This window comes from Panicum hallii, chromosome 8, assembly GCF_002211085.1.
Source record: "Panicum hallii strain FIL2 chromosome 8, PHallii_v3.1, whole genome shotgun sequence".
In the NCBI taxonomy this organism is placed as follows: Eukaryota; Viridiplantae; Streptophyta; class Magnoliopsida; order Poales; family Poaceae; genus Panicum; species Panicum hallii.
In genome coordinates this window covers 1,401,672-1,428,117 of record NC_038049.1, presented here as the reverse complement: position 1 = coordinate 1,428,117, position 26,446 = coordinate 1,401,672, and the positions used below count along the sequence as shown (strand labels likewise).

The 26,446-nt window shown below is 42.8% G+C and overlaps 5 protein-coding genes across 7 annotated transcripts; 4 read left to right on the top strand and 1 right to left on the bottom strand.

Annotated features, from left to right (window-relative positions):
* On the top strand, nt 1–6,344 carry LOC112902793 (protein ZINC INDUCED FACILITATOR-LIKE 1-like). Of its 2 annotated transcripts, XM_025971972.1 has the most exons (18): nt 256–389; nt 936–1,613; nt 2,418–2,458; nt 2,654–2,714; nt 3,092–3,194; nt 3,283–3,385; nt 3,458–3,511; nt 3,599–3,661; nt 3,735–3,784; nt 3,863–3,938; nt 4,036–4,236; nt 4,477–4,564; nt 4,875–4,960; nt 5,046–5,153; nt 5,449–5,493; nt 5,580–5,668; nt 6,011–6,054; nt 6,150–6,344. In XM_025971972.1, exons 2-18 carry the CDS (start codon nt 1,469–1,471, stop codon nt 6,251–6,253), a joined length of 1,461 nt encoding a protein of 486 aa, XP_025827757.1. In that variant the 5' UTR covers nt 256–389; nt 936–1,468; the 3' UTR covers nt 6,254–6,344. The 2 variants fall into 2 exon arrangements, with proteins under 2 accessions (XP_025827756.1, XP_025827757.1); XM_025971971.1 differs by lacking the exon at nt 936–1,613 and having other exon boundaries at nt 1–389.
* Nucleotides 6,345–7,443: 1,099 nt separating this feature from the next.
* Nucleotides 7,444–14,201, top strand: LOC112902415 (protein ZINC INDUCED FACILITATOR-LIKE 1-like). The gene is made up of 20 exons (XM_025971482.1): nt 7,444–8,377; nt 8,669–8,709; nt 8,819–8,879; nt 8,990–9,092; nt 9,228–9,330; nt 9,466–9,519; nt 9,618–9,680; nt 9,754–9,803; nt 9,890–9,965; nt 10,207–10,377; nt 10,461–10,548; nt 10,687–10,772; nt 10,890–10,997; nt 11,168–11,212; nt 11,316–11,404; nt 11,639–11,682; nt 11,846–11,933; nt 12,498–12,524; nt 13,630–13,662; nt 13,794–14,201. Exons 1-20 carry the CDS (start codon nt 8,230–8,232, stop codon nt 14,095–14,097), a joined length of 1,782 nt encoding a protein of 593 aa, XP_025827267.1. The 5' UTR covers nt 7,444–8,229; the 3' UTR covers nt 14,098–14,201.
* Nucleotides 14,202–14,718: 517 nt separating this feature from the next.
* LOC112902413 (glutamate-rich WD repeat-containing protein 1-like) lies at nt 14,719–18,757 on the top strand. Its single transcript, XM_025971481.1, has 13 exons — nt 14,719–14,940; nt 15,051–15,104; nt 15,290–15,396; nt 15,489–15,567; nt 16,099–16,272; nt 16,396–16,494; nt 16,672–16,846; nt 17,011–17,114; nt 17,202–17,341; nt 17,429–17,501; nt 17,906–18,018; nt 18,124–18,241; nt 18,351–18,757. Exons 1-13 carry the CDS (start codon nt 14,890–14,892, stop codon nt 18,504–18,506), a joined length of 1,443 nt encoding a protein of 480 aa, XP_025827266.1. The 5' UTR covers nt 14,719–14,889; the 3' UTR covers nt 18,507–18,757.
* A 567-nt stretch (nt 18,758–19,324) lies between these two features.
* Nucleotides 19,325–20,722, top strand: LOC112903359 (neo-calmodulin-like). Of its 2 annotated transcripts, XM_025972602.1 has the most exons (4): nt 19,325–19,564; nt 19,649–20,024; nt 20,204–20,323; nt 20,512–20,647. In XM_025972602.1, exons 1-4 carry the CDS (start codon nt 19,480–19,482, stop codon nt 20,591–20,593), a joined length of 663 nt encoding a protein of 220 aa, XP_025828387.1. In that variant the 5' UTR covers nt 19,325–19,479; the 3' UTR covers nt 20,594–20,647. The 2 variants fall into 2 exon arrangements, with proteins under 2 accessions (XP_025828387.1, XP_025828388.1); XM_025972603.1 differs by lacking the exon at nt 20,204–20,323 and having other exon boundaries at nt 19,330–19,564; nt 20,512–20,722.
* Nucleotides 20,723–20,789: 67 nt separating this feature from the next.
* Nucleotides 20,790–26,143, bottom strand: LOC112903358 (CBL-interacting protein kinase 32). The gene is made up of 15 exons (XM_025972601.1): nt 25,864–26,143; nt 24,556–24,792; nt 24,270–24,332; nt 24,044–24,115; nt 23,796–23,903; nt 23,639–23,719; nt 23,404–23,457; nt 23,165–23,290; nt 22,984–23,073; nt 22,360–22,482; nt 22,153–22,263; nt 21,750–21,863; nt 21,570–21,626; nt 21,402–21,476; nt 20,790–21,195 (listed from the first exon to the last, which is right to left on the bottom strand). The coding sequence occupies exons 2-15, from the start codon at nt 24,724–24,726 to the stop codon at nt 21,118–21,120; spliced, it is 1,323 nt and encodes a 440-aa protein (XP_025828386.1). The 5' UTR covers nt 24,727–24,792; nt 25,864–26,143; the 3' UTR covers nt 20,790–21,117.
* Between the last annotated feature and the right edge of the window lie 303 nt (nt 26,144–26,446).

The window sequence follows — 26,446 nt, the reverse complement described above, 5'->3', positions numbered from 1 at the left end:
TGTCTGTTGTAGGTACGGGTGTCGGCCAGAGTCATTATATTCGACCAGAAAAAAAAACGCAACGTTCTCAGGGAATTGAATTCAATTCAATTCATCATAGATAGGGATCGATCGATAGGGGGGGGGTGAACAACGTACCGATCGAAGAAGAGGTTGAGGAGCGAATCGAGATCTCCAAACCAACCAGCAGGAGGCGACAACAATGGCGGAGGAGGAGGGGCAGTCGGCGGCGCCGTTGCTGGAGGAGATCAAGAAGCGTACCGCCGGCGGGAGGAGGACGTACGCGGTGGAAGGGTGCCCCGGGTGCGCCGTGGACCGGCGCAAGGCGGCGAACCCGGGCATCCCCTATGGCAGCTTCATCTACGTCTGGATCGTCACCCTCTGCACAGGTACGCATATCTCTCTGTCCATAGCTCCTCGATCATATCGAATGAATAAAATCGCCTGCTTGCTTGCTAATAATAACTTGCAAATTAAGCTGCTGGCCTGCTGCTGCTGCTTACTAGCACCGTCGATTCTTCTGGGTGTATGTAGCTCGTTCATTCATTCCAACCTACGTATTAATCATGCACCATACGTGTGGATTATTATAAACTAACAAAGTCAGCATGGCTGGGGCTACCTTCTAATATAATTGTGTTTTTCTTTTGCTGACGATGTGGAGTTGCCATCTCTAGCTATCAACACGCAACACGCGGCTGCCATCACTGCATCCCTTCTCTCATTTTTTTTTTCTGGGACAAACCATCCACGCTGCAAATATATCGAGATGCGGTGCTGATTATTTAGCTATGGGGAAAATAGAAAAATGAAGTTCGACCTGAAATTGAAATTGGGCCAGAATCCTACTTAATTGTATTGGCCTAGCCCATAGAAGAATTTTTCTTTGAGGGTCCGTAGAAGAAATTAATAGGCCTGCTCAACCGTGTTAGCAGGCTGGGCTTTGATCTGTTTCTCCTCAGGCCCATTTGGTCTGGCGGCCCGATCTATACACGACTCCATCCGCCGCGAACCTTCTTCTTCTTCTTGGCAGCCATCCACCACTCTTCCGTGTACCCGTGAAGGCCGAGATGCAATGCGCCAATGCCGTGAACGGATTGGATCCCCCGTTCCGTTTGGCGCCACCTCCGATGTGGACCGACGAGGTTCAACTCGTCGCATTGCCTTCGTCTTCCTCGTCCTGATGGCCTGCCTTATCAGCGCGGACGCCTCAAACATTGGAACACGCCTCTCGCATTGCCAAATAATTGCCCCCACCATTAGGGCAGAGCGAAAGGAAGCATCTTTGCCGACTTCGGCGCCCGGCGGGACCGACTGATTTGATTGGCCTTCCTTGATTCGGTTCTTCTGGCCGAGAGGAGAGGCGGCATTGGTTGCGCGTCCCCTGCTCTCATCTGGCTTCGGACCTCCATCCAATTGCTGTTCTGAGCATTGAGGGGGCGAGCAAGCAACTCGCCGGTCGCCGCCGATGGGGGAGGAGCGCACTTCGCCGTTGCTCAAGGAGGAGTACCACCCGGGGTGCCCCGGCTGCGCTTACGACCGGAGGAAGGACCTCCTCAAGGGAATGCCGTACAAGGAGTTCCTCTATGTCTGGATGGTTTCTCTCACGGCCGGTACAGACTTCTCTTCCTCACAACACATTCTTTCCGAGCCCTTTCGGGTGCCTTTTCTCTTGAGCTCGTAACTTTGGAGAATTTGGATGACCACATGTTATTACAATAGCTATAGCAGGTGATAACGAGTGCTTGAGGTTGGCAGGACAGACAAATGTACTGCAACATGAGTGGCAGAAATCTTTTCTCAATGTTAGGTTGTGCTTCTTGTTGGTAGGTCGATGGTCCAGTATGCTAACTACAACTTTTATTCTCTGTTACTGTGTCATAGCAGCTAAAGTCCAATCCTTGATAAAAATTTCCTGCTGTGAAGCTGTAGTGCTACTGATTTTATTCAGTAATTTTAGGTTATTTTGCAGTCATTGCAGTGTCTCCCTACCTCTACTTCCTCACTTTCTGAAGATGTACTGACAGACATACCATGCTCCTCCCGTTGGATTTTTTATTTGTGAGAAGTTGCTAGATCACTCCAATTAGGTGGCATATAGGACTTAAAGAGTTAAAACTTTTTATACTTATGAGACTTGTTCATCATGTCACGACCTTTAATAAATGATTATACGCTTTCTTTATTTAAGGTTGATTTCTCTGAGTGCACGGCCACTTTTGTCAGGTCTTATTAAGCAGTTTCTCAGTTGCTATTATTGAACTAGCTTGATAGATGTCAGCACCTGCACTTCTTGACCTACAGAACATAACTGGAATTTTTTTCTATGTTGCTAATCTTATTTATCTTCTCATATCTTTTCTTTATTTTTCATAGATACCTAGATGCTGTTTCTAATTTTCTTCTCTCTTTTTCAGCTTTACCAATATCATCATTGTTCCCCTTCTTGTATTTTATGGTATGTACACAATTTCATACTCTTTTATCTGGTTATTTAGGGTTTTGTGTTATATGACCATTATGTAGCTAGTACGTCAATTATATATTTTTGGATAACTTGATCTGCCTATAGTTCTTTTTCATCGATCTATACCATGCATCTGTTAAGTTAATTCATCTGACAAAGGTTCATATTGTTTCTTATACTACACAGATAAGAGACTTGAATGTTGCTAAAAGAACAGAAGATATCGGCTTCTATGCCGGTTTTGTAGGTTAGTTTTTATTAATTGCTCCCTTTTATTCTGCTTGGCTTAGTTCAATATTCATAAATATTACTAAAGCAAGTAATGATTCCTTGGTCCGTCAATCGGAGTCCTAATCGGAATCCGGGTGACGGTATCTTGAGTTAAGGATCCGAAACCATTTAGAATTAGCGCTTGATGAGTAAATAAAATAGAAAAAGACTGAAGTCCTCGACCGGCATGTACTATGTTATTATAAAATACATATGGTGTATAATATATATATTTTTATATACTAATCAATATATTTATATGCTTTTCCGTAGCAATGCACGGGCATATTTGCTAGTACTCATAAATAGTGAAAATTTTGTGATTGATCAGTTACATGCTCCGGATGTTTTCAGGTGCTTCATTTATGTTTGGTAGATGCTTGACTTCAACAGCTTGGGGAATAGCGGCAGACCGTATTGGGAGGAAACCAGTTGTCATGTTTGGCATTTTCTCCGTGTTAGTAACATTTCGCCTCCATTTATATGGAAGAGTGGTGCTTGAGCGTGGAAATGAAACTCAAACTTGGTTCTTATAAATTTCTCAGGGTTGTGTTCAATACTTTGTTCGGGCTTAGTGTCAGCTATTGGATGGCAATTGCTACACGATTTTTGCTTGGTGCTTTAAATGGTCTACTTGGACCAATTAAGGTATGGTGAATTTGCAAGCTCTTTTATGTTAGAATGTGCTGTAGTCAATAACATCTTGCTTGAATTTTACAGGCTTATGCCATTGAAGTTTGCCGACCAGAACATGAAGCCCTAGCATTATCACTTGTAAGATACAAATTTCATGCTGATGTGTTACTAATATTTTATATTCCAATGATTTTGATACTGGAACTTACCTTCATATAATTTTAGGTCAGCACAGCATGGGGAATAGGTCTCATAATTGGTCCTGCTCTAGGAGGCTACCTTGCACTGGTACAGCAGAGGCAATTTAACAATGTTAAAGCATATCTAATTGTCAGTGCTAACATGGTTACCTTTATGGCAGCCTGCAGAAAATTTTCCAAATATCTTTTCACCTGACTCATTCTTTGGAAGGTATCTCTTTTTTACATAGCAGGACGATATAGTCTCAAATAATCAATTTACAGAGTACTTACGGCTTAAACTTGTCAGGTTTCCATATTTCTTACCATGCTTATGCACGTCAGTCTTTGCTGCTGCTGTTCTCGTAAGCTGCATATGGATGCCGGTACATGAGATCCCTTTGAATTCATTTCGCATTCACCACCATCTGTACAATTTTGATTCTCCATACTCATCATAAAGCATCTCAAAATGTTTTCTAGGAGACTTTGCACAAGCATAAAGTTAGTGAAAATGAAAACCAAATCGTTGAAGCTTTGGAGGCTCATCTGATTGATCCAAAAGAAAACGTTCAAGAAAGTGGAAGTTTGGATACCAAGAAGAGCTTATTCAAGAATTGGCCATTGATGTCATCAATAATTGTCTATTGCATCTTCTCCTTCCATGACATGGCTTACACAGAGGTATTTGTTTATTACCACTTGTGGGATGTTTATTTATGATTTTAGGCAAAACCTATGCATGTTATGAATGTACCTAGTACCAGCATATAACTTTTGTATTTCCATGCTTATTTGAAATAATCTAGATGTATAATGTGTGGTTGCTAATTGCTATTACCTAGAGGACATAGTTTCTTTTCCCTCAAATACTCTAGAGAACTTTTCAGCATGTTATAGAGCACTAACCAAAACTAATTCCAGGTGTTCTCTCTATGGGCTGAAAGTGACAAGAAGTATGGTGGACTCAGTTTATCGTCCGAGGATGTAGGTCAAGTCCTCGCAGTTACAGGTGATTTTTTTTCATTATTGTTAGTGTTATTAACTTGTAAAAACTCCATTATAGTCTAAAGTGGTTCGTCTACTACAAAATTTTAGTTAGATGATAGTAAGTACCCAATTTTTTTTAACCGAAGGTAAGTACCCAATTAGAACCTTTCACATGTATGTGAAAGAAAGATTACTCAATCATTTCACTCAAGCTGTAAAGAATCTGTAAAGTCCTCCATCTGGTTGCATCATTGTGGTTCTCAATATTTTGTAACCAACTTTATGTTATTTGTGATACCGCCATTTACATTATTTTACCTCTTCCATTTCAGGTGCCAGTCTTCTTGTATATCAACTGTTCCTGTACCCTCGTATCAATAAAGTTCTTGGGCCTATCAATTCTTCTCGAATTGCAGCTGTAAGTAAAAGCTTATGCTATTTAGTTCATGCAGTCTTTTTTCTCTTCGTTCTGCATATATGAACTATTTTACTCAATCTTGCAGATCCTGTGCATACCTATCCTCTTTGCCTACCCCTATATGACATACCTTTCAGAACCTGGATTATCAATCATTCTCAATATTGCATCGGTGATAAAAAATAATCTTTCTGTGAGTATCTTATCCCATTGTGTGTCTATTTATTTGATCTTTTAGGACCAAATAACTGTGTGAATGGCAGTTTTGATACATTTACAAAGTCTCTGGTACTCTGCTCAGAAAATGGAAAAGAAAAAAAACCTTTAGTTTCTAGTGATGGTTGGCAAATATCAAACATATGAATCTTGTATATTTACCCACCACTTAGCAGTCTGCGCCCTTTTTCTATTGAATATTTAGATTGTATGTATTATTTATTTTCTGTTATAATTAAAGTTTATTCCATTTCAATGACATACTATATCAGGTTACCATCATTACAGGCACTTTCATCCTTCAAAACAATGCCGTGGTATGCACACGTGTTCAGCTCAATTTTTATATTATTAAGGATCTGCTGCTAATCTGTAACTGACTGATGACAATACTTGTTAACAGCCTCAGGATCAAAGAGGAGCTGCAAATGGATTGTCTATGACAGGAATGTCGTTTTTCAAGGCAGTTGCTCCAGCAGGAGCAGGCATTGTGTGAGTATAATTTGCTCCATGTACCTTGTTTGAAGAATTTTTTGAGTTTCAAGTTGAAATGAACTTGCAATGCGCACCGTTGCCTTGACTGTATATTTAAATGAAATGTTCTTGAAGCTTCAAACATAGGAAGGCTGTGGCTGAGCTATAGTGTAGGCTGAGCTATAGTGTACTTTGAATTTTTTCGACTGAGCTGCTAAATTTAATTTTCAAAAGAGCAAAGCAGAGATATACTGTATATTGGATCTACTACTTCCCTACTGCTTGTAAATTTGTTTGAGAATGTATCTGCTCCACGTAAAGCATGTACTGTTGCTAATTCTTCTTGGGGTATTTATTCAGGTTCTCATGGGCACAGAAACGGCAGCATGGTTTTTTCTTTCCAGGTAAAATTATCTTCCTTTTTTTTAGGAAACTCCAGATGCCTTTTCTTTTCTTTTTGGCAGCATATAATATAATTCTTGTAATTCCACCCGTGCAGGTGATCAGATGGTGTTCTTTCTTCTGAATGTGATTGAGTTGCTCGGACTTATCCTCACATTCAAACCCTTTCTGGCTGTGCCAGAGCAATATAATAGAAATTAGAATTCAAATTGTAGAAGCTTAGGGATATTCAAATAGTCTTGCACCGGTGAGGCAAAGGGCATAATGCCCTTCCACAAGGAGGAACCTGAAAGAGGGAGATGGAGTTGTTTGCGTGTAACTGTTGTATGTTATTGCAGCAATTGAGCGGAGGAAATTAAATGTGTAGTTGGTAAATTGAGGCGGCCAATCGATTGCTTGCTTTTGATTGGGCAGGCATTTTGTGCCGAGTTGCTGCGCTGTAAAGTGGCAATAATGTAAGGCTCAGGAGCCCGAAATTATTTGTTGGAAATGGAATTAGTAGACACTAGCCTATTAACCCGTGCCCTACATGGGCTAGTTAGAATTAATATAAAAGTAAAATTTATAATTATATAATTTAGATTCGGATTTATGGATTACCTTAGCTTTTAATAATAATATAATTGGACTTATATACAAATTTAGGGTTATTTGCATTATTCTCGTAATGGTATAGCTATGATAGAGGTGGGTAATTTAGATACATGTTTAGGGGTTATTTTAGACTATATATAAGTATAGTAGCAATGTGAGATTAGTGGGCTTTGCACTACTACACTGCACTGATTGCGGTGATAGTGTATTAGCATTTCTTTTTAATCTCTAGCACGAGTGTCATGATGTCCTCGATCACCTCTTCCGTTGTCGTCAGTTGGTTATTGTTCATCAGCTGCTACCGCATCAATCTTAATTCGGGTGCAGCTAGCATCTTTAAACGTGTGTCAATATTTCATTAAAGAATATGGATGGATAGAGCTTGTTTACATCTACATTCATATAAGAGTGCAAAGAGAAACAATAAAAAGTAGCCGCTGATGCAACCGAGTGTCGTGCTAACTTGGTACTACGCCGAGATCTAGCTATTAAATTTTTGGTACACATCAAAGACCATGGCGTCGTCGAGAGTCACGTTGACGGCATAGACTCCTCGGAGGCAGAGAGTGTGGCTAACAAGCAAAGAGCTTGACGGGTGTGATGCGTACGTCCCTTAGCGATGGACACAGCAGCCAGCGACGGCAGCGTCACGCTGCGCTCGGCTAGCTGCTGACGGCGGCCGGGCGTCCACACAATGATGATGACGCGGACGTTGCGTTGCGTTGCGTAGCTATTCCTGTGCCTGACGACCTTACCTTACCTTACCTTACCTGAAAGCCACTTTGAACCTGGCTGGCCTGAAAGATCAAAGGAAGAGCGGCGAGTCGGCGTTGCATGCAGTGGCACATCCGCTCAGTCAGAATCCCAGGCCATCATCAGTATCTGATCCGGTGGGATGACATGCATGTTCCACAATTCTAATAGCAGCAGAGCATCGCCACCCATGCCAAACATATGCATGCTTCTCTTCTCCCGGCATTGCTCCATCCCGATCGATCGCCGGCCGCCGGCTACCTCGCGGCCTTGCCGCCTTGGACTGGACACACACGCTCACGCAGATACGGTAGCAGTTGCCACATCGTAATCAGCTGCCCATTTTCCCCCCCCCTTTTCTCTGGACTTCAGGACTGAAGAAGGAGGTCCATAGATGTAGCTTGGTGATCGTGACACAGCCAGCCCCTTGCCTTGCCCTCCTCGCTCGCTCGCTCGCTCGCAGGCACATCTCTCCCCGGACCCGGCCACGGGCACAGATCGACGACGTGGACGCCGTCCGACGCCCCGCGCAGAGTCTCAGCTCGCCGGCCACCTGTCGCTCGCGCCGGACCCCTCCCTCTTGTCGCCATCTCTTCCCTTTGTGGAAGAGAGGTAACGCAGGCACGCCTACCAAGGGAAGGCAGGCACCCACCTTCAATGATTTCAATATAGTAACGCTGCGCCCCTCACGTTTCCTTCCAGTTCCAGCTTCCAGGGCTCCTTGCTCTGCCTTCCCCTCTCTCCTCTTGTCTGTCTGTCCTGGGCTCCTGGCGCCGCCTCGTCCTGCTCCTCGTTCGACTGGTCGGTAGACGTACAGTCACAGCGCTGAAATGGGGGAGCAGCCGCCGCTGCAATCGGCGCCGGAGAAGGTGTACTACGACGGCTGCCCCGGCTGCGCCATGGACAGGAGGAAGGAGATCCGCGAGGGCGTTCCGTACAAGGAGCTGCTCTTCGTCGGCACCACCACCTTCGCCTCGGGTAGGTTCATGCGACGACCAACGTATCTGCTGCTGCTGCCGCATGCTACTCCTCCATTTCTTAATCGCTCCGTCCATCTCCATCGATAGATGGTCTTATTCTACTGCAACTAACTCTTGTTCGATTTAATTTTGGATATTCTTTTCTTTTATCCGTTGCTGGTGGACATTATTCTCTCTTCTCGACTGGCCGCCGTGCCAGCTATAGAAAGATGCTTCCTAGCTCTGAAACGTTATATACTACCGATTTAACTGATGATTTCTCAATACAACTTCTCTTCTCCTTTCTCAGCTCTGCCAATAACGTCCTTGTTCCCCTTTTTGTACTTCATGGTAAGCTACCATGCCGCTCTGTTCACATATATAGTATCTTTCTCTGAACTAGCTAGAGATGTATTTTTTTTTTGCAAATAAAACTGCTAATTAATTATGTCTAGAACAGATAAGAGACCTGCATGTTGCCCAAAGAGAAGAAGACATTGGATTCTACGCTGGCTTTCTCGGTAAGATTTGTTTGTTGCCACAAAGTGTCGTTGAGTAACAAAAACCATGCATACTTCTTTAGTTTTCTGGAAAGTTATTATATTTATATATATTTCGTCCCTTTCTTTAGGTGCATCATATATGATCGGCAGAGGTCTTGCATCAGTCTTCTGGGGTATCATAGCTGATCGTATTGGACGAAAGCCTGTAATTGCATTTTCGGTATTTTCAGTGTAAGTACTCGTGCTGTATATCTTTCTTGACCTGATAAGTGTAACCAAATAAAATGTACTCCAAAAGTAGAATGGCATTATGTTCCATTTAATGTATGATTGCTAATCCATTTCCAAACCCACATTTAATTTCAGCATTGTTTTCAACACATTGTTTGGACTGAGTGTGAAATATTGGATGGCTATTGCTACAAGGTTTCTTCTTGGTGCCCTGAATGGATTCCTTGCACCTGTAAAGGTACTTTGTTGCATACAAGTGGCAATTCCTAAAAACAAGTATATATAGGAAATATGTCATTCTCAGTTGCTGCATGCCCTGATTATTCCAGCAACAGTCCACTCAATATGATGTAATTGTTGCTTTCTGCTACAGGCCTACTCCATTGAAGTTTGTCGACCTGAACAGCAAGCTTTGGGTATATCAATTGTAGGTTCCAATACCTCATATAAACACATAACACTGCCACATATGACATAATTATTGCATATACCATGAACTGAGTATGATCCATTCATCAAATTTAGGTCAGCACAGCATGGGGAATGGGTGTTATAATTGGCCCAGCAATTGGGGGCTACCTAGCACAGGTATCTCATAAAAATTATTCTCTCTCAAAAATTTGGATTAGCTTTTCACCTTCTATGTCTTCTTTGTTACCAGCCTGTCAAACAATATCCACATCTCTTTCATGAGAAGTCAGTGTTTGGAAGGTATGCCTTTGGACTAAAATTAAATACTTTTAACACTAAGATAGAGTGATTTTTTTATTTTGTCTTCTTGATCCAACATCATGCAGGTTCCCATATTTATTACCATGTTTATTTATCTCATTTTTTGCTACCTTGGTTTTCATAAGCTGTGCATGGCTCCCAGTAAGTACAACCTACTCTAACTCTGTGTATTCTTTCCAATTTATTTGTTTTAATATTGTCACAAAGAGATTTTCATGTGCTTTATGATTTATTCACACATTATATGCCTTCTTGGAACACCAAAATATTATCCTATCCTACCTTAGAACACATAAAAAATCTGCTAAATAATTTGAGCATGTGAGCTTATTCCCGCTGTTATTTTTATTTACTTGTCATTTTTCATCGAGTAACTAAACAGGAGACCCTACATAAGCACAAAGGCCTTGAGAGAGCAGTTGAAATGGTAGAAGGTTCTACAGCTCAAGAAAGAACAGAACCACCTAAGAAGAGTTTACTTAAAAACTGGCCATTGATGTCCTCCATTATCACATACTGTGTCTTCTCCCTTCATGACACTGCATATGTTGAGGTACTATTTATTACTCACTCGATCCGCTCTGTTACTTTGAAAAACAATGGTTCTGAAATTTATTTGTTGCAATTCGACACCAGATATTTTCTCTATGGACTGTAAGTAATAGAAAATACGGCGGCCTTAGCTTTTCATCTAAAGATGTGGGCCAAGTTCTTACAGTTGCAGGTAATTCCGAGTCAGTCAACTGTTTTCCTAAAAACTTTAAATTTTAGTCAAGCATTTGATGAATGACGTTTGTGCATTATGTTAAGCTGTACTAAATGTAATTTTTGGAGTCAGCAATCATCCTTTGTTGAACTGTAGGTGCCAGTCTTCTAGTATATCAACTCTTTGCTTATCGTTGGGTTGATAAAACTTTTGGACCTATCCGCTCAACCCGAATTTCGTCGGTGAGTTGCTAAAGTCACAATGATTTGACTTTTTGTAGTTTGTCCAGTCCTTATTATTGCCTATTTTTCTGTTAAAAAATATTTATAATTCTTACCAATTGACCTTAAGCATCGCAGGCATTGTCTATACCAATAATTGCTGCTTATCCCTTCATGACAAACCTATCAGGAATAAGACTTGGTGTGCCGCTCTACATTGCAGCAATGCTGAAAAGTGTATTTGCAGTAAGTCGATTATGACTAATAGTTCTGAAATCCAACCCGTTAAATACATCACTGGTTACCACTGTGCTATATTAGAAATTTTGAACAAATAAAATGCTGGTTATATTAGTTTAAACCTCTGTGTATTCAAGTATCTATCTTTGGAGCACTAATGTGAGTATCTTGATCAGATAACTAGAGTTACTGGCACTTCTCTGCTGCAAAACAATGCTGTGGTACGTGTCCAACTTATGTCGGTTCAATTAATTTACTAATCGATATCCTGACAAGAAATTATTATTTAACCGATAACTAACCTGAATTGGATGCTACTCGTAGCCGCAAGAACAAAGGGGCGCTGCAAATGGAATAGCTACAACAGCAATGTCTTTGTCGAAGGCTTTTGCTCCAGCTGGAGCAGGCATTATGTATGTATTAAGAGTGGTCTCTCACATTCTTGTTATTCGCATAATGTTATCTCAGTTCTCAGTGAAGAAAGTTTTGCTAATTTGAACTATTATTCCTCTTTTAGTGGTTGCATTATACCTCATAAGCATGAAAGCATGCTCTATTTTTTTTTTTTTGAGGACACATTGACCGACTTGAACAATACAAGTATTTTGAAGAAGAGACTCATACTGTTGAAATACCTGTGGCTGCAGATTCTCATGGGCACAGAAGCGCCAGCATGCCGCGTTCTTTCCAGGTATACATCATATATATGCGGTAGTTCTGAGAACCATATAGATTGTAATGCTACCATTCTAATGTAAAGAACAAGTGTGATAACTTACCATAACACCAATATGACCCCAGTACAATCACCATAGAGGATGCCGATTGAGAAAGGTATTTTCATGTGTATGCAGGAGACCAGATGGTGTTTCTGCTACTGAATTTGACAGAGCTCATCGGGCTGATACTGAGCTTCAAGCCTTTCCTGGCAGTTCCCCAGCAGTACAAATGAAGCATATAGCTAGAGTTGGTGTCGCCAGACGAGAGAGATCGATGAAAATGCCATTATCAAGCAAGCAATGCATAGTGAAGATTGAAAACATAGTCGTGCGTGCAATTTAGTTTGGAGTCCTTCGCGAGTGTTCAAGTACTTGCTTGGTGCACATAGAGGACCTGTGTAATCGAGAAAACTATAAAGTGGTGCTTCGGTAGCTGAGTCTGTTGTCCAGTGTGTGTACCATGAGGGAAAGAAGCAGAGCTCTCCTGAAGAACAAACCACATACACTAAAAAGAAGTGCAACGTCGAAGTGGAATTGGCCGGCTATCTAATCGCATAATAAGTTCGTAATAAAAGAAAAAATCTCTGCTACTAACTTTAAGAACCATCAATCACATCCCAGTAAGTGCTACTACGTAGCTGCTGGTAAAAAGAAGTACCATATTCATTTTCATAGTTTAAATTTCACAATAATTCGACCTAGTTAGAGTATAATAAGTGCAAGTCCCCGCTAGCAAGCCAAATATGTAGCAATATGATTATTCCGACAATTCAGAGATAGGGCAAAGCTTTGAAGGGAACTATACATTACTGCAATGGCTTAAACGTTTCTTGCACGCGAACTCCGCTATGGAGTCTGAACTAATGCAGTTCAGAGATTAGTTCCTTTGAGGGGCACTTCAAAGGAATTAATATAATGATCAAGATACCTATCTGTGAAGGCCTAATTGGGGTGTCTGTGTGTGCTTCATCATCGATGGCGCCACATCACCATGCCTTGCATATTGTTGACGTTTTAGGCAGCAAGATAGACTTTAATTTTTTGCCCCCCGACCATTCTTACTTTCTTAGGGTTTTTACCTTTTTCGTGCTATAGTTCGCTGCGTGACGACTCATCTGACTGACTGAAAGCTTTTGCTTGCTTCTATGGCTCAAACAGACATACTAACTCCGATCCAGTAGCTTGCTTTACTCGGAACGCAAATGTTCCTTGCATCCACAAGCCAAGCAACGCAGACCATCAACGCGTACTCAACGATCTCTATTATTTAACGGGACAATCTAGCTGCTCATCTCTTCGCTCATCCATCGCACTGAAGAATTGAAGCACACACACCATACCAGAGCTAGCTAGCCGGAAGCAGTTGCAGGTTGTCAGATCAGAAACTAACAATGGAGGCGGGGAAGAAGCAGATGTTTGCTACCTTGGTCGGCTGCAACTACGCCGGCACGCCCCACGAGCTGCGAGGCTGCATCAACGACGTCCTCGCCATGCGCGACACCCTCGTCGCCCGCTTCGGCTTCGCGCCCGCCGACATCACCGTGCTCACCGACGACGACCGCCGCGGCGTGCTCCCGACCGGCGCCAACATCAAGCGCGCGCTCGCCGACATGGTGGCCCGCGCCGCGCCCGGGGACGCGCTCTTCTTCCACTACAGCGGCCACGGCACGCTCGTCCCGCACCGCCGCGCCCACGGCCACGACGCGCGCCAGGACGACGAGGCCATCGTGCCATGCGACTTCAACCTCATCACGGACGTGGATTTCCGGCAGCTCGTGGACCGGATGCCGCAGGGCGCGACCTTCACCATGGTCTCTGACTCGTGCCACAGCGGCGGCCTCATCGACCAGGAGAAGGAGCAGATCGGCCCCGCCGTCGCCGATGGTACTACCACGCCAGCTACCTCCGCCACGCGCGCCGTCCGCGCCCGCTTCCTCCCGTACGCCGCCGTCGTCGGCCACCTCTCCGGCGCCTCGGGCGTCGACGCGTCCCACCACGTCGCCGACCACCTCCTCGCGCTCTTCGGCGCCGACGCCAGCGCCAAGTTCCACCACCAACAGCGCCACCACGACAGCGCTTCCAGCCCCGACGGCGGCATCCTGCTGAGCGGGTGCCAGACGGACGAGACGTCCGCGGACGTGGCGGCGGACGACGAGGCGGCCGACGGCGGCAAGGCGTGCGGCGCGTTCAGCAGCGCGGTGCAGGCCGTGCTGGCGGCGCACCCGGCGCCGCTGAGCAACCGGGAGGTGGTGAGCCGGGCCAGGGAGCTGCTCCGGGACCAGGGGTTCGAGCAGCACCCATGTCTCTACTGCAGCGACGCTAATGCCGACGCGCCGTTCCTCTGTCAGCAGCAGCACAAGGAGCCCGCCGCCATTCCCGCGCTGTGATTCTCTATGATTTGTGTCAGCGTGGTCTTCAATCTTCATTACCTGTGAAGATGAACACACACGAACCATCATGATGATTACACGCCAAATGCCATTGTTACTGATTTTCTGCTTATACGTCTCAATGTACCTTTGCTTGCTAAAGAATAAAATTTCAGCTTATATTGCAATGTATTCCATCATAATTACTCCCGTATCTATTAGCCGTCAACCTGATGCCATTTCTCAAATTTATCCAAAATTGTGGTCTTTTATTTTCTCTGTATGAGTTCACGTAGTTGCGGTTAAGTCAATTTTTTTTCTAACTTTGAACAGCAATATTCGTAAAACTATATGATCCTAAATGAAAAAGTCATATATCATAAAGTAATTTTTATAAATAATATAAATATATTTTTATAGTTGCGTCGTTGCTTTTAATAAAAAACGTGCTCAGTCACGGTCTCGAAAAATAATTTATTTTTCAAAAGGAAAGGAACTAAGAGCACCCTTTTAAATTTCATGGGCTGGAAGTCTCTGAAAAAATTCCTCGGCTGGAATGACTGTCCACTAAGCAATGCCCACACAGCCCACTATGTGTCTCTCGGCCCAGCCCAATATTGGTAACGGAGGAAACACGAAGCTTTGCTGCCGAAACCCTGGCGCTGGGGGCACGGCCGCCGCCAAAACCCAATTTCCCGACCACCGCCCCTCCTCCTCCGCTGCCCCCCTCCCCGATCCTCGCAGTCGCAGCTCCGCCGCCCGCCACCAGCCACCTCCGCGGAGCTCTATTCTGCAAAAGTTGTTTCACTCATGGGTCGCACCATCAAGAAGGCCAAGAAGGCTAAATCCAAGAAGACCAAGGTACCATACAGGACATTATTTCTGGAGTTCTGATTGATGTGTGTTCCTTCAGTCGTTTCAGTATGTTCTTTGTTTCACCTGCCTAACTCTGCTGTATTTATGGTCTGGAGAAAGTTGAAGCTTCCTCATCATCTAAGCCTGCGGTTGCCCCTGGTCCGGCCAAGGTGAGGAAGGAATATCCTATCCTTTTCTTTCACACAGCGAGAATAGTGATGTTTGCTCGCAAAGTTACGCCTAAATCAATCGCCTTTCTGCTTAGGTGTCTTTTTTAGTTTTTTCCATTTTTAGATGATTATGCATTTTGTTTCAGCTTGCAAGCTATACACAACTAGTTAGTGCTTCCTTTTAGGTCTGGCAACCGGGTGTAGATACACTGGAAGATGGGGAGGAACTCCAGTTTGATCCTGAGGCTTACAATTACCTCCGAGGGTTCGACATTGGCTGGTCTTGCTTGAGGTAATGTTTCTCAGCATAGGGCATTGTTTTTTTTTTCGTGCTACTTAAGGGCAATATATGATCCGTTCTCAATGAATAACCTTCCATTGCAGTTTTGATGTTGTGCGCGATCAACTTGGACTCGTACGATCAGAGTTCCCCCATACATTATATGGTGTTGCTGGAACGCAGGTTTTGTTATTCTTTACACCTTCAAAACCTAAACATTGTTACTGGCAAAACTTGACTTCATTTCTATCACATAGTTTTTTTAAAAAAGAATCCTAAATTATAATTTCTACAGGAGCATTAATTTTGTACTGTTGCACCTATTCTTCTGTATTTTTAATTTTAACTGAAATTTACACAAAATATCATGGGAGCATGCTATGATGTTGCTTATTTGTATTTATGTTCTTGTTAAGATGTTTTTTAAATTAAACAGTGCGCCTCTGCTGACTCTAAGCTCAAAAAGAAAGAACGTGCCAGAAACTCATTGTGAGCACTCGCAGGCATTTAATGTCATGATTCTTGGTGGAGATTGTAATTGGTTGCTAGTGAGCGATTTCAGATCGTTAAAAGATTAATTTAAGCCTGAATTCAGCATCTTTCTGGAATCTTGCTCTGGCATTCAGCTTAAAGGAATGGCTTGATTGTTTGGAATACAATAATCATTAAACTTTTAGTTTCTCTCTCTGAGTTTGGAGCTAAACTGTTCTTCAGGCTGAGAAGGCTTCATCAAATTATATTGGCATTTTCAAGCTTTCTAACATAAGTGGGAAGAAGCGGGAACCTATACCAGCTTCAACAGTTGATGGTGACACTGATGTGGATAGTGACAGCAGCAGCGATGAAGAAGATGAAGAAATTAATGAGGATACAAAGCCCATTCTACATGTATGTTTTTTAGTTGATATCATAACTCTACTTTGCCACAAAACTCAAGTTTTTTCAGTGTCCTGCAAGCTATGTTGATATGCAGCTTGTGACGTGTTCTGTTGCTACATTTCAATGTATCAGCTAAAAAAGGTGGCCCACGCGGGTTGTGTAAATCGGATACGCTCAATGACTCAAAAACCACATCTATGTGCTACGTGGGGAGATACTGGTCATGTTCAGGTAATTTAGTTCTTACCTCACATTTGTTTTTTTAACTATTTTGATCGCTGGCAACCTAAACCTGTATATCAATTCTATATGCATCGTATTGGCTTTTGCAAACAGGTCCTGAAACAGAATGCACCATATTGACTTTTTAATGCATTGCCAACTGTTACCCGGCTGCTAAATATGCAGGTGTGGGACTTGAGCTCCTTCCTTAATTCCTTAGCAGAAGCAGAGTCAGGGGCACCTGCACCCAAAGAAGATGACATAATCCACAAACACTTGCCTCTCAAAGTATTTAGTGGCCATAAAGATGAGGGATATGCAATTGATTGGAGTCCGCTTGTTACTGGAAGACTTGTTTCTGGTGTGTACCTGATCTTGTGCATTTCACAATGTTTGTCATCTAAAATGTTTCCATAGTTGAGAACTCAATGCATGTCCCTCTATTCTATGTCCATGAATCATTGATACCATTTAATTTGGTGTATAGATATTTTCATGGAATAATTTAATGCTTTTACTATGCAGGTGACTGCAATAAGTGCATTCACCTGTGGGAGCCAACTCCAAACAACTGGAACGTAGATGCAAATCCATTTGTTGGACACACTGCAAGTGTTGAAGATCTACAGGCATGCCACTGAATGATGTATCATCATGTTATTAATATGTTTCCTTGAGTGTGATTGTCTCAACTATTATAACTAATATCCTTGCAGTGGAGTCCCACGGAAGCTGACGTATTTGCCTCTTGTTCTGTGGATGGTACGATAGCGATATGGGATATACGTACAGGGAAGAAACCTTGTATTTCTATAAAAGCTCATAAAGCCGATGTGAATGTTATCTCATGGAATAGGTATATCCAGCGGAAAACTCTTGAGTTTACTAGTACTACAACTTCTGCTTCACAATATTTTACACACATTTTGACTTGCATTATCAGGCTTGCTAGCTCCATGATAGCTTCAGGGTGTGATGATGGCAGTTTCTCAGTTCGTGATCTCAGATCAATTCAGGTATTCCTTCTTGACATATCACAATTTCTATGCTTGTGAGTTTCGGATGTAGCCAACTTGACATTTTCCTTAATTTGTATTTCTATAATTTGCTTTAAGTTGGGGTTCTGTTTGCCTCTATGGAATATGTGAAATGACAACTGCACATGATAAAAATATACAAGTTATGCTTTTGCTACTAGATTTTTGAAATAGATAGCCTACATTAGATAGAGTTTCATTACTGCTAGTATGTAAACAGTGCACAGTGCACAAATCAGTCCAGCTCGCTACCGTGGTTGTACCCTTGTCGTATTGCCCAGTTTATCTAGACATATTCATACTGATTATAGTAATTCTAGTTTTGTACTTCCTGAGTGTTGTTTGTGAATCTTATTCCCTTATAATCTCTATCGTACTGGTAGGAGGACTCATTGGTAGCCCATTTTGAGTACCACAAGAAAGCAGTTACATCTATTGAGTGGAGTCCACATGAAGCGGCATCACTGGCTGTAACGTCTGAAGATCATCAACTCACGTAATACTCCCACACTCCCTTCTCATTCATGTCTTAGATACACTGGACTGTCATAATGTTTTGCCCAGTATTTGCTGACACCTCTCATGAATTGTCTGGATATAGAATTTGGGACCTTTCACTGGAAAGAGATGCAGAAGAGGAGGCTGAGTTCAGAGCGAAGATGAAGGAGCAGGCGAATGCACCTGAAGATTTACCCCCACAACTTCTCTTTGTTCATCAGGTAGTACTAACTGACTTGTGGCCTCATCTTTAGTGGCTGTGTCATTTTTCTTGCACAGTTCTATTGCTTGTAAAGCGTGATTCATGACAGTGACTGTTTCTATGAGCAGGGCCAGAAAGACTTGAAAGAACTGCATTGGCACCCACAGATACCCTCGATGATCATATCTACAGCAATTGACGGCTTTAATGTGTTGATGCCCAGCAACATTGATACAACCATTCCTGGCAACACTGATGCAACCATGGCATCTGCTGAGTCATAGATGTTTTTGGTAGCACCATGCAACTTATAATTCCAGGGTTATGTATCCAGTAGTGTGTATCCCTGTTTAGCTGCTAGCCATTTGTGTTGAGCAGGATGATAAATTTTGATTGGCTGACATTCTATGCTATATAGATAAGATTTAATACGCACAGTTTTTGCTAAGTAGTCTGTAATGTTGGCACAGCATATATCAGCCGATACTGTGGCGTTGAAGCAAAAAGTGCTTCCTTTTCACAGCTAGCAGAGCAACCGAAGGTGCTATTGGTGCTGAGGCTACAAAGACAATTTTTATAGGTTGTCATGATGCATGATTTGTTAGATGTTGTTCCACAGAAATGTTTGTGAAAGTAGGAATCTGAATTGTTGCAGTATCTATAGGCTGTGGTTATGGCTCACTGGTAGGCAGTGTGGCAGACTGGAAGGGCCTTTGTACAGCACGGTCGGCGGTCTGATGCCGGCTTTATTCGTTTTTGAAAATTTGGCAGCCGCCCATTTAGATATGCTCCATTGCTGCTGCGTACGTTCTGTGCTCTCTTTGCAGAAAATTAAATATATCAGGTATGGACATATTCTTTCAATTAAATAATATACAAAACATAATGAAAAGGTTGAAAAAAATGTATGGTGAGATTTCAGGTAATTATTTTTCCAGGCAATGATTTGGAACTTAAATATTTTAGAAGTCACTGAGAATCAAAGTAGTTTAACAAGATAAAATAAAAAGGTATTTCTGAGCAGGTATATAATTCGCCCAGACTCCTTATTTTGGCCCACGCAAGAGCAGAAGAACAGAGGACCAAAACAGGGCACGAACTATAGGGTACCATTCCGTGATTCAGAGACGATCGTGGCTTGTGAATTTGTGATCGAGGGCACATAATGCGTCGTGCATCGGTCATGTGGTATCTCCAACGTCATTAAGAGACGATCGATCAGCAATCCATTGTTGAATCGATCGAGAGAAGAAGAGAATGGACGTGGTGGAGCAGCAGCTGTCCAAGCAACAGATCGAGGAGTTCCGGGAGGCCTTCAGCCTCTTCGACAAAGATGGCGACGGTATGCATCTAGGGCCATTGCTGAATTGCATTTGCATTGTTCATGGATCAATTGCAATTGACAGTGGCAAATTGATCAATGCAGGGACGATCACGACCAAGGAGCTGGGCACGGTGATGGGTTCGCTGGGGCAGAGCCCGACGGAGGAGGAGCTGCAGGAGATGGTGAAGGAGGTGGACGCCGACGGCAGCGGCGCCATCGACTTCCAGGAGTTCCTGACCCTCCTGGCGCGCCAGATGCGCGAGGCCAGCGGCGCCGACGAGGAAGAGCTCCGCGAGGCCTTCCGCGTCTTCGACCAGGACCAGAACGGCTTCATCTCCCGCGACGAGCTCCGCCACGTCCTCCAGAACCTCGGCGAGCGCCTCTCCGACGAGGAGCTCGCCGAGATGCTCCGCGAGGCCGACGTCGACGGCGACGGCCAGATCAACTACACCGAGTTCGCAAAGGTCATGCTGGCCAAGTGAGTGACGATCCAAATTCAAAGATCTCTCTTTCTTCTTCTTTGCATCACTGATTTATACTTTCTTCCATTGCATTGCGTCCCTCGCATTCTTCTCGCCTAGATTAGCATAAAGATTCATCGTTTGATTGATCAATCGAACTAGGTATTGATAGGTGCCTGCTCAATTAATCGATTAGGCTCGAATTGGAGACAGCGGAACCGGCCATGCCGTCGCTCCTGAAAAACGGATACCGCGTCTGTCGCTGGGTTCTTGCATTTCGGATCTTGCAAGTCGGCCGCCAAGTTAAACGCCGACGGTACTCACCAAATACACATACTGCACATACACTTGCATTGCATTGGGCCTTGAAAGTTCAGCAGTGTAGTTTGCAAGTAGCAGCAGTACACTCATGGATCAAACTTCAGCTGAAAGAATTACTCATGCATGATTTGCATCTGAAGCCTGAACCTGACACTTATGTTGGGTTCTTGGGTCATTGTGCAGGCGAAGGCACCAGGAGATGGAAGGCCATGGGAGTGACTCAGATCACGCTAAGACCACCTGCCCCTCCTGTACAATCCTCTGAAACTCACTCTGCCACCCTCATTTCTTGCTGACAGCTGAGTGAAATGTAACAAAATCCACTTTGTAAATGGAAAAAAAAATGAAATGGTGACTAACACGAGTTCCAATTAACTTGCCAGTTTTTTCTTGAAACAATGAAAACCTGCTTAAGCTCTTCTGTTCTGTACCAGAAAATGGGGCAACATAGCAAGGGCAAGGGTGCAAAAACCATACTTGGCTTCATTTCGCAGATTTTGCGCATGGTGTTTCAACATGATTCATAGGCATATATGGATTTACAAAGCTCACATACTGACAAAATCTACTGAACGAGCTTCACTCCAACTACAGTCTACAGCAAGCATTGCGATCTCTCAAAATGCAGCATTTACAACAGTAGTGGAGGACCAGCACAATTTGCTGGGCCCACACACCAGTACATATATAATTCGGAGAACAGATTTGCTGATCCAGGCTACCAAAATGGAATCTGCTTGGAAGAATGAGACACAAATAGTTTTCCATCCTTCCTCTCCTCAGGTTCTGCTAAGCAGCAGGTTGCATTTGCAGATCCTCGGATTTCCAGACAACGTCCTTTAAGGTCTTGGAAAGGTTCTTGTAGAACTGCAGAAAGTTACAGTTTACACATGAGTACCATATATTGTTGAAGAGGAAAGTTAAGTTATGAATCTCTAACTTAGTGAATTCAAACTACTGGTGATTGAAGAAGCCTTAGTATAGGAATTAATCCACTTCTCCAACCAATGGCTCAGCTTCATGAATAGATATGTTTCTTTTATAAGCATGATCTTTGCGTGTATGATAGTTACTTTATGGAATTCCAGAGTGTCGCCTTTTGCTTTTCGGACTTCTACCATATGAAGAGAGGGTGCGACTTGTAGTATCTGAACCAAAATGTATAATATATGTTAGGCAGACGAAGTTTACTTAAAAAAGATTGCAGTTCAGGATGTTTTTTTTTTGTTTTCTCGCATTACCTCAGTAGCAACATTGAGGTTTCCTTTCCTCCCTGCTTTCACCTTTTCGAGCCTCAACTGGTTACGCAATAAGACAGAATGCATAAAGATCTATCTAAAGTTTGTATACATTATCGAGAAGTTTAAAAACTTAAGGAAAATATTCAGATAATCAGTTATCATAGATTTGTGGGAAGGAACCTTGTAATTTTTCTTCTGAACATCGAATCCTAGAGGTTTTGCAGCTTCCTCAATCTTGCGGACAATTTCCTTGGGTGGACATTTTGAGGTGAACCTTGTTTCTCTTTTGAATTCCTGCAGATATAAATTATTACAAATATAAGTAGAAAGTATAGAAGAATGATGATCCTAAATTGAGAAAAAATGTAAAATTTCCAAAACCAATGTTCTGCTCACATAGTCATATAGAGTATTAGCTTGTAAAATGCATTATAATTGTGTAATTGATTTGACCTTTACTAACTGTTAGAAAGGAAATGCATGTCATAGTCTTGAGGCAATGTCCTTGGAAAATCATGATGAAGCAACCACACACTGCATTTTCAATTACTACAGAGGAATCAGGAACATCCAGATTCAGTACCTGCTCTGCGTCGAATAAGTTTCCAAGATTTAGGCCTGCTGACATTGAAATCAGTTCAAATGCATTCAGAGCTACTGGCTCTTCTTCTTTCTTTTCTGTCACGTGGTGCTCCTGAATGATGGCAGATAATATTAGTAAAACTAGTTGGTAACTAAAATCCGTGACATTATGCATGAGACAGAAAATAGAAATGCACCAATTACTTACTTCTGAATCATTGAAGACAGCATCCACATCATCCAATGTGGTGTCATATTTTTCATCAAATTCCGGGCGCTTGTAGCCCTTTTTGAACCACTCATCCTCTAATATTTCAGGGATTGTTATTCTCTGCCATGGTTTACCAAAAGATGAGCCTAATGTTATGGAGCAAAAGAGAACTATGAAGGCACATTCATTTTGAAACCAGACTCGCACACGCACAATGTGAAGATGAACCACAATTCAGTTTTGTCTCTTCCTTTTTCACTGGAAGTGGCAATTCTTTACAGGCACAAAGGGTTTCATTTTGAAATATGATTATATGAATTGCCTATACCTTTTCCTAAAAGAAAAATGAACTAAAGCATTTTTCCTCAACTGCATCCAATAGCAGCCAGGTGTGTACTAGTAAGTACATTAGGAACTTCTACAATTTGTGCAATCTGAGTTACACGACAAACCCTGGATCGATGGGAATATCATTTGGTTGATGTTTATCAACGATATCAGTGATCTATCATCCTACTAGGCGATACATTGTATGGTGAGTATAGATCTGTTCTATTCCATTATCTTAAGATTATTTTGCTAGTATTTTTCTTTTCAAGCAGCTTTTGTGATCTGGCATACCGTCATTGGATTTGGATCAAGGATTCTTGTTAACAACCTCTTGGCAGGAAAAGACGTCCATGGTGGAAATGTAAATTCTGCATTTGATATCTGGCAGGAATATAAGGTAAGGTCAAATAAGCATGAATAAGCATGAATAAGCAAGACGGCTGCAGTAATCTAAAAGCCTTGCAATGCTCACTTTCTTATATAACGTCATAAGATTAGAGTCCTCAAAAGGCAAATACCCTGCTAGCAGAACAAACAGGATAACTCCACATGACCACAAATCAGCCATTGCACCGTCATAGCCTTGATCTTCAAGGACCTACAATGAAGTTGGTAGAAATATTTAAACCATTTCATTCATGGTAATTGCAATACTGGGTAATTGTCATAGCATCCATTATTGGTTCAGTCTGTACAGTTTTTTGGCATTACCTCTGGTGCAACATAGTTCGGAGTTCCACATGTTGTGTGCAGCAATCCATCATCCTGAACAAGATAGAAGAGAGAAGAAACATGCTTAAAAACATGTTGAGGGGACTCGAAATTTTCAAACATATAGGTGAGAAGAGGGTATGATTACTTGCTGATACAAAAGGTGTGAATTTTACCCTCTGATGCTCAAGTACTCATTGGTAACTTTAGATGCATATAGGCGAGAATTCATTACCTTGATCTGCTGAGATAGCGCGCTCAGCCCAAAGTCAGAGACCTTCAGGTTTCCATATGAATCGAGCAGTAAATTTTCAGGCTGCGAGTATCTTAGTTTAGATTCTGAAATAGATTTCTTGATTACAGAAAAAATCACACAAAGAAAATGAGCTCACTTTTAGATCCCGGTGGTACACACCCCTGCTATGACAATAATCAACTGCATTGATTAATTGTTGGAAGTACCTCCTTGCCTCATCTTCCCTCATTCGACCATGGTTAGCCTTTATGATAGGAACACAAAGGTTTAACGTTAATGAAAATTTGTCAGTGATAAATTGAACTTTGTGGACACAAACAGTAAAGTAAGGCAGTGGGTATAGCAGAAACTGCATAAACTGGAATGGACGTGCATGTCACTTACAATTATGTCAAAGAGCTCGCCACCGGTAGCATATTCTAACACAATGTAGATCTTTGTTTTACTTCCCATCACCTAAAGATTAATGAAACATTGATTTGTCAAATATCAGCAATTGACTGCTCCCAGTGAAAAGAAAATAGGCGTGCTAAATGATTATGTTAGAAATTTATTAACTTGGCTCTTTTCTGATGTCTTGTAAGGTCAAATAGAATATCAAGAAAGGTACCTCGTATATGCGAACAACATTAGGATGCTTGATCAACTTCATTGTTGAAATTTCCCGCTTAATCTGCATTCGACCATGTAGTTTTTTTCATCAACAACAAATTACTTCCACAAGGAGCTATTAATGCAACGCTGAACTAAGTTGCCAAGCTCATAGACCATTCAAAAATAATAAATACAATAAAAGGGGGACAGAATCTGATGGAAGGGGCCACAATCTTCGAGATGTGAAATATCACCAAACATTAAAAAATGCAGCAATAATTCAAAGTGGGATCGAAAGTGACCTGCTCAACCATCTTGTGCTTGAGGACCTTCTCCTTATCTAGGATCTTGATAGCTACCGGTTCGCCTGTCTCAGTGTTCTTTGCGAACCTGACCTTAGCAAATGTGCCTTCACCTATGGTCCGACCGAGCTCATACTTACCCACACGTCTCTTCACCTTGGTTGTACTCATTCCCTGCCTTATCACCCCTTAGAAATATCAGGAAGCTTCTACGCGGAGTCCAATGGTTTCACTGTCCTGTTTGGAAAATTTTATCCAGATTGTTACAGCTCAAGATGAAAATTGAAACAAATGACATGCTGATACTTGTCTTAACTGCATAAATTTCTGAAATTAAAACCAACTAAGCACCAGTCATTATACGGGTTCAGTTAGGACGTGTGATAGATTCACGTCTCATTTCTTATCTCCAATCAATCATCACTGATCTGTAAATTTTATGGGCATGGCCAAATGCAAATCCACGACTGGTGAAACAGCCACTGGTTCAGTTTGTTTGTTATTCCCCACCACAAGCTAAGTCAAAAAAAAAATGGTGGACGGCTCAATCAGTGGGGTTGGCAGAAAAGATCCTGTGAGATCCAAAAACTATTTTTTTCCCTCTCTCGCCTAGAACAGGATTATTGAATTGGGAGTCAAAGAGAAGTTAGAGCATCCTTGGGATCTGGACAGAATAAATGTCAATCAGCCACGAGGAGACTGCAGAAAAGATAGGAATTGAATATTCAAGGCGTGTTTGCTTTCTGGCCTACTGCGTCACACTATGCTAACTATGCTAAGGTGCGGCGGCCGATTATGCGGCGCGGGATGTGCGGCGCGGTGTGGCGCCGTAGTCCAGAAACAAACAGCCCCTCAGTCATCCATTCAGAAAAGCATAACACAACATGTGAGGGGCTGCTCATGGGCATATTCCATCCAGCAATCGGGCAGGCCAAGAACATGAAACTTGCAGCCAGCGCTCTCATCTCAAACAGGGAAGAAAGTGATTTCCTTTAAGGTAGGGGAAAGAGATTTTTTTTATATAAAAAGAAAAACAGCAGGAACAATGGAGGTTGAAGAAGCTCGGCAAATAGCCCCCGATAAAAACTTGCATGCTAGAAATACAAGGTTGAAAGGAGTCCCCAGTTAAAAGAGGGGAAATCAAGATTGCTGGAACGAATGCATGAAGCAACTGTAGCCGGGACATTCGCTTCAGCAAACCACCAAACAAGCTGGACCGAAAAGAAGCAGATCACATCGCTGCATACTAGAAACAGGAAGAAAAGGGAAACAGGGAAGCGAAGAGGCAGGCAGAGGAGCTCTTCTTACACTCTCTCCGGTTGGATTGGATCAGGCGAAGAAATGCAGAGTAGATGCCCTTGCTGTGCCCTGCTGGAGTGCTGGTGCTGAAAAAGAACTGGGAAACGGCTGTTGGGGCGAGGAAGAGCTGCTATGCTTCTGAGAGGCCGCTGCTGAGCAGGGGAGGGAGCTTGGTGGCCGTGGTGATACCAACCAACCAAGCCGGCTGGCTATTATAGCGGCGGGCAGCAGAAGATAAAAGTGAGAGGTAGGGAAGAGGAAGACGGAAGGGAAGGAAGACATGTTGTGTTGTTTTGTTTTGTTTGGGATAATCCAATTCCAAGTTCCAACTGCATCCACATGGTACATCCCTTCCCTGGAGAAACTGAAGAGAGAGTTTCTTCAAAAAAAAAAAAACTGAAGAGAGAAATGGACAAGCTGCCAGCCAAGCCTCGCCTCGCCTCGGCGGCTGCTGTCAGTGGTGGGTCCCACAGCGGGGTGCGGGGACGAGAGGTACGGATTCCCACACCGGATGCCATGCCACCACGCCGTCGTACTGCCTGCCCGGCACTGTGCCGGCGTGCAGCATTTCCGATTGATGATTCGCTTCGCG

Bases quoted from the DNA above. Each gene is read 5' to 3' on its own strand.
- LOC112902413 (XM_025971481.1), top strand. From the start codon at position 14,890: ATGGGTCGCACCATCAAGAAGGCCAAGAAGGCTAAATCCAAGAAGACC. The intron at 17,115-17,201 runs GCATGCCACTGA...ATATCCTTGCAG, and splicing joins CAAGTGTTGAAGATCTACAG to TGGAGTCCCACGGAAGCTGA. The intron at 17,342-17,428 runs GTATATCCAGCG...TTGCATTATCAG, and splicing joins AATGTTATCTCATGGAATAG to GCTTGCTAGCTCCATGATAG.
- LOC112903358 (XM_025972601.1), bottom strand. From the start codon at position 24,726: ATGAGTACAACCAAGGTGAAGAGACGTGTGGGTAAGTATGAGCTCGGT. The intron at 23,720-23,795 runs GTGAGCTCATTT...AGATACTCGCAG, and splicing joins TGTACCACCGGGATCTAAAA to CCTGAAAATTTACTGCTCGA. The intron at 22,483-22,983 runs GTATGCCAGATC...AAACCATGGCAG, and splicing joins TTGATCCAAATCCAATGACG to AGAATAACAATCCCTGAAAT.
- LOC112902793 (XM_025971971.1), top strand. From the start codon at position 203: ATGGCGGAGGAGGAGGGGCAGTCGGCGGCGCCGTTGCTGGAGGAGATC. The intron at 4,961-5,045 runs GTAAGTAAAAGC...TCAATCTTGCAG, and splicing joins ATTCTTCTCGAATTGCAGCT to ATCCTGTGCATACCTATCCT. The intron at 5,154-5,448 runs GTGAGTATCTTA...ATACTATATCAG, and splicing joins TGATAAAAAATAATCTTTCT to GTTACCATCATTACAGGCAC.
- LOC112902415 (XM_025971482.1), top strand. From the start codon at position 8,230: ATGGGGGAGCAGCCGCCGCTGCAATCGGCGCCGGAGAAGGTGTACTAC. The intron at 9,331-9,465 runs GTACTTTGTTGC...TTTCTGCTACAG, and splicing joins GATTCCTTGCACCTGTAAAG to GCCTACTCCATTGAAGTTTG. The intron at 9,804-9,889 runs GTATGCCTTTGG...AACATCATGCAG, and splicing joins GAGAAGTCAGTGTTTGGAAG to GTTCCCATATTTATTACCAT.
- LOC112903359 (XM_025972602.1), top strand. From the start codon at position 19,480: ATGGACGTGGTGGAGCAGCAGCTGTCCAAGCAACAGATCGAGGAGTTC. The intron at 20,025-20,203 runs GTGAGTGACGAT...TTAATCGATTAG, and splicing joins GCAAAGGTCATGCTGGCCAA to GCTCGAATTGGAGACAGCGG. The intron at 20,324-20,511 runs GTACTCACCAAA...GTCATTGTGCAG, and splicing joins CGCCAAGTTAAACGCCGACG to GCGAAGGCACCAGGAGATGG.